Genomic DNA, 6,000 nt, shown 5'->3' on the forward strand with positions numbered 1-6,000 from the left:
ATGGAGGGAGGACATGGGGGAGGACATGGGGGAGGACATGGGGGAGGACATGGGGGAGGACATGGGGGAAGGGGGAAGGGCATAGATAGGGGTAGAATGCCCCTATTCAGAGCATGCACTTACACAGGACACTCTCAGAAAACTGGGGGTGGGCTCCCAATCTAGACTTGGAAAAGATAGGAAATGAGAAACTCTCATCCTGGAAGTCTAAGGAACAAATCAGTCTTCTTAGCACAAATAGCCTGTGAGAAAAGGGCTAGGACACAGCACACACAGCTGCATCATGGTCCTTCGCTGAATTTCAAGGCAGCATTAATTTTCTGGAAGAAACCCTTGGCAGAACATCTTTAATAGCATCTATTGGGTCCACTGAATCCAGATCATTTTTTTTTAAAACAGGAAGCTTACAGAATGGGAAAAGAGTCATCCAAGTTTTTTTTTTTAAATAGCAAATATATGATAGTTCTTTTATCACAAATATGTGATAAAAGGCTTGCAGGGAAAATATGTGGGAAACTCTTACAATTTAACAATAAAAATTCAAATATTCCAATCAAAAAAGTGATTTTGGCTAAGGAAGGATCGTGACAGGCATTCTCCAAGAGAGAGAACATACAAACGGCCGTTAAGCACAAGAAAAGATGCTCGGTCTCCTGGCCGTCAGGGAACGCACATCAACACATCTCTAGGGTACCACTTCACACCTGCAGGATGGTGCACAAGCCACTTGTCAGTTGCTGTAATAACACACCATTACCGGAAGTAACTGAAGGAAGAAAAGGGTGACTTTGGCTAAGGTTCCAGAGGGACAGGGTCCATCATGGTGGGAAAAACATACACAGAAAGAAGAGAGAGAGGGAACAGAATGAGAGGCAAGACTCTAAAACCTCAAAGCCCACCCTAACTCCCCAGACAGCACAATGGACTGGGGACCGAGTGCCCCGATACCCAAGCCTATGGGGACAGGTTCCAGTCAAAGGATTGCAGATGGGGGGCTGGAGAGATGGCTCAGAGGTTAAGAGCACTGGCTGCTCTTCCAGAGGTCCTGAGTTCAATTCCCAGCAACCACATGGTGGCTCACAACCATCTGTAATGAGATCTGGCGCCCTCATCTGGCCTGCAAGGATACATGCATGCAGAACACTGTATATGTAATAAATAAATCTTTAAAAAAAAAAAAAAAAAGGACTGCAGATGGGAATGTAAGTGGCCGACAACAGCGTGTGCTGCTGAGGACGTGGAAAGACTGAAACCCGCTAGTGCTGCGGGGGGTAAGTCAGGTGACACAGTAACTGTGGAGGACAGTCTGGCAGTTCCTCAAAATATGGACTAGAGAGACACCATGTGACCAGTAATTATGCTCCTAGGTATATACTCAAGAAAATTCCAAGTCTATGTCCTCATCAAAAGTCACACACAAAGACTCATGACAGCTTAGACGTGAACACTACTCAATACCCATCCAGTGATGAACGGATAATAAAATATAGTCTACCCATATGCGGGACTGTCGTTCAGCTAAAAGCAGAGTTAGGATCATGAAAATGCTGTGGAGTGATTGATTTAAGTCTATTAAACATCATGGGATTGTACATTTTTAGAGTAAATTTATGGCATACAAATTACACGTCAATGAAGCTTGCTTAAAGTAGGACTTAATTTTCAATTCTCAATTGTGTGTTTGTGTGCTTGTATGGTGCATGTACTTGAGTGTGGGAATGTGAGAACCCATAGAGAAGCCGCAGCAGGACCTTGAGTGTCTTCCTGTGTCAGCCTTACTGCCTTGGAACAGTCTCTCACTGAAGCAGAAGTTTGCCATCTTGTCTCAGAGGGCCATCCAGAGAGCTCTTGGGGTTCATCTGTCTCCTCCCCTCACAGATGGAGTACACACAACTATGCCTGGCTTTTTGCATGGGTGCTGAGGATTCGAACTCAGGTCCTTCCACTTGCAGAGCAGGGGTTCTTACACACTGAGCCATGCGCTCAGCCCTCAGACTCAATGTTTGAATTGTTCGACAGAAGAAACTACACCATAAACTCATTCTCCAAACTGAATGCAAACAAATGTTGACATTTCACTCAGCACTTACTGAACCCCACAGGAAGAAGTGAGTGGTTGGCTAGATGACTGTGGAAAGACATACCATTCCAAGATGATGCAGAGCATTATCGTTATCTCACCTACATAATGAAAATAAATCTGCCAGCCAAATGAGCAAGCAGTTAGGCACACAGTCAGCTCTCTCTCCATCAATTCCTGCCTCCCTCCTTAGCCCCACCTCAGCTGAAGTTCAGCTACTCTCTCACACTCTGAGAAGCTGCTCGCCGCTGCCTGCCTTCACCCTCACCATCCCAGGCCCCTGCGTTACCTACCATTGCTCTACCACACCACAGCACCTGAAAGGCATCAGGCCTGACGTTAGGGGCACCGAGGTTCACACCCAACTAAATCACTCACTGGTTAGGTTACTCAAGCCTGCGCCTCCAAGGACACAAAAAAGACCTCGAAGATTCTGAAGTTAGACCAGCCTCATGAAGAAGCTGGGATAATAAATATTCAAGACAGACCAACTCATTTCCAAATCTTCTATCCATAACCATGACCTAAATATACTCAACAGAAAAACTGCTCAACACAGCAGAGAAATGGGACAGATTGAAGTTTACAAACTGAGGCATGAGAGGCACTCAGGATGGTAAAGCAGACTGAACAGTAGTCAGGTGTCTGGTGACCGGTCATGTGTTCCTGTTTTCCTCAGTGGCAGGACGCTAATAGCATGGAAGAGTGTGCCCCTAAAAGATGTTGAAATCCCCACCAGTACCTGCTAAGGGAACTTATTTGGAATGGGTTTTTATTGGTGATCGAGCTATGATGGTACATTACTCTTCCAAAGTCCAATACAAATGATGTCCTTATCAAAAGGGGTCTCAACACAGGCTGACAATGTTTCCAAAGATGGGGATGTGGAGACACATGAACACCGCCATCTTCTGGTCAAAGAATTGCTAAGAGCAACCAGAAGTAGGGATACAGCATACAACAGATTCCCTCAGCCCTCCAAAGAAATACTCTGTGACTTCAGACCTCCAGCCTTCAGATTCAAGAGACAGGGAAAAGTTTGTTGTGTAAGCATGCCAGACTTGGTACCCCCACAGGGCAGCCCATGGAATGAATACAGGGAGCTAGACAACATAGCCACAGAGGAAACCATTCTTCGGGCAGTTAAGAAGTGGTTCCCCAATAAAGATGCTTGCTGTTCAGCCTTAATTTATTAACACACGCCCCAGTAAAAAGACCTCGGAAACCTGTTTTGCAAATGTTCATTTAAAATCATATCCCCTCACCTTCATGATCCCTTCCCTGGTGGGATCAGAAGTTCTTAGGATGTCTTCAACGGACCACCAGGACCCCTTTAGGTAGACAGCCACAACTGAAGGGAAAAGCAAGAGAAAGGCATGAGTCCCACAGCACTCATTGGGGGTGGGGGCAGCACTTTCAATAGCCTGGGCCAACCAGCTGAGGGCATTGTGGGTGAATCAGGTGACATTTTTATCGTTTGCGTTGTTTTATGATGTTGGGGAATGGAACCCAGGGCCATGCACATGCTATACAAGTGCCTTACCATGGAGCTAGCGCCCCAGCCTGAGGTCAGGTTCATGGCATTCTGTAAGAACACAAATCAGAAGAGTCACCTGAAAGGGACAAGATGGGTATTTCACAGGTGGCCTGTCTGTGGCTCAGAAAAAGAAATACCCCAACACGGCTGAATAAAACAAAATACAAACCAATATTGAAGCATTCAATGAGATAAGAAACATTTTTTTTTTAGGTTTGGGGATATAGCTCAGTTGGTAGGTTGCTTGCCTAATGTGCATGAAGCCCTGGGTTCAATCCCCACCACCACATAAACTGAGTGTGTGGACTTCAGTAGTGTACATACCTGCAATCTGGCATTCAGGGGCAAGGTTGAGGGGTAGAGGCAGGAGAGAAGGTCATCCTCAGCTATATAGAAAGTGTAAGGCCAGCCTGGGCTACATGAGACTCTGCCTTTAAAAAAATTTATTTTTCCTTGTTAGGAACATATATCAAAGTCTAATCATTTGGGGTTGGAGAGACAACTTAGCCATTAAGAGCACCCACTGGCCAGGTGTGCTCAGCATCTGGGAGGTTCCTGGTCTAGGTCAGCCTGGTCTACAGAGCTAGTTCCAGGACAGCCAGGGCTGTTACACAGAGAACCCCTGTCTCTAAAAACAAAACAAGCAATGAAAAGAGCACTCACTGCTCTGGCAGAGCACCCAGGTTCAGAATTACAGCGCCCGCAGTGTGGCTCAGCGCATCCGCAAGCCCAGTTCAGAGACGCTGAGGCCTTATTCTGACCTCTGCAGGATCCAGACACACGTGGAGCCCAGACACACATGCAGGGAAAACTCATACACGTAATATTTTTAAATAATAAATCTTTTTTAAAAAACATATCCAATCGTTTGCATCACTCTTAAGTCCCCACACACCGTAAGATCGAATGTGAAGAGAGTTACTTCCTGTGTGTTGAGCAATGAATGCCCTGGCACTGGACTCCGCCCAGCCTGCTTTCCCAGGAATTTCCTCCAGCCCCATCAGGAAACTATTATCAGCATCGTTCTGAGGACACTGCAGCTCTGAAAGGGAGGGCGGGTTGAAGACAATTGGCTAGAAAGAGCAGAAGGAGGGTCCAGCCCTGGACTCTGGACCACAAGCCCAGGAAAAGACCAGAGATGCAGCGCGCTCTTCAGAATCAGGCGGATCGTGTGGGGAGGGGCTGTCTTTGGAGATGAAGGCCCTGGAGCAGACTCAGGAAGGAGTGGGGGTGGGGGAGGGGCGGGGTGAGGATGAGGTGGGGGATTGCCTTCCCTTCCTTCGATCTCACTCTTACCTTGCCACACCTTAAAGGTGCCACCGCCCTGCTGACTTGCCCAACATCCTTTGAACCAAGTCTGCCTGTGGACACCTATTCACACACTGCCCCAGATTCCTCACCAGAGTGGTCCAAAGACATGGCCCCAGGTGTCTAGGAATCTGCCAGGGAGACTGGGTTTGAAATACCCAGGATAAAGTCGGCAAGCAGGATGTGCTCCTCCTTGCCTGCCAATCAATGAGTTGATTACTCCGTGTCTTCCTGTTCCCATCTCCACTCAGCCTCCTGCCTCTCCTGGGCCCATCCCTGTCTCCTTACCAGTCCATCCGACTTAGTGGTCACTTTCCAACAGGCGAATCCCACCCTGGCTTCTGCCTCTTTGCTGGCATCTCACATACAAAAGTTCCTTTGCTTGATTTCTGCAATCGTTTATGCCTTTTTAATAGACATTTCTTTCACTGCTTCTTAAGCCAGGTACCTGATCCCAAGGGTTTGGGAAGTCACAGAATTTTTTTTATTTATTTTATTTTATTTTATTTTATTTTATTTTTGGTTTTTCAAGACAGGATTTCTCTGTGTAGTTTTGTGCCTTCCCTAGAACTCACTCTGTAGCCCAGGCTGGCCTCCAACTCACAGAGACCCGCCTGCCTCTGCCTCCCATGTGCTATAATTTTTAAATGCATCTTCCTGTCAACCCTTTCTAAATGAAGACTTGGGGCTCGGGGGACACAGTGGAATCAAAAACTAAGTCACTTGAACATGTAACATTAGGTTTGCAACCGTAAAACAAACACTGTGGACCACTCGGGGTCAGCCACCACTCCCTCCCACCCTCTTCTGCTGTTTGAGACATGTTAGTAGAGATCCGGGAAGACCAGGAATCAAGGCGCAGCCAGACATTCAAGGTGGTCTCAGAACCCGCCCCCTCCAAAAACCAGCAACCTCTATCCCGGCCAGTCAGCTTCCAATCTGTGGTGAATCCTCATCACTGACAATGGTTCTAAAATTCACACAGCAGGCTGGGAGATAAGAGCCAATTACATGCCCGACATTCACCTTCACTTACTCAATGCAAGTCATTTCCAAAATGGCAGCTACGAGAACT

The 6,000-nt window shown here is 46.9% G+C and overlaps 1 protein-coding gene across 1 annotated transcript in view; it reads right to left on the reverse strand.

Annotated features, from left to right (window-relative positions):
* Positions 1 to 5,036, reverse strand: part of LOC131917542 (protein FAM169B-like) — a 39,415-nt gene extending 34,379 nt beyond the window's left edge. The window contains exons 1-2 of the mRNA XM_059271470.1: positions 5,018 to 5,036; positions 3,346 to 3,431 (exon numbers count right to left, since the gene is read on the reverse strand). Coding sequence (XP_059127453.1) covers positions 3,346 to 3,431; positions 5,018 to 5,036 — 105 coding nt within the window. The remainder of the gene's footprint in view (positions 1 to 3,345; positions 3,432 to 5,017) is intronic.
* Between the last annotated feature and the right edge of the window lie 964 nt (positions 5,037 to 6,000).

Source organism: Peromyscus eremicus, chromosome 1 (genome assembly GCF_949786415.1).
Source record: "Peromyscus eremicus chromosome 1, PerEre_H2_v1, whole genome shotgun sequence".
Lineage (NCBI taxonomy): Eukaryota > Metazoa > Chordata > Mammalia > Rodentia > Cricetidae > Peromyscus > Peromyscus eremicus.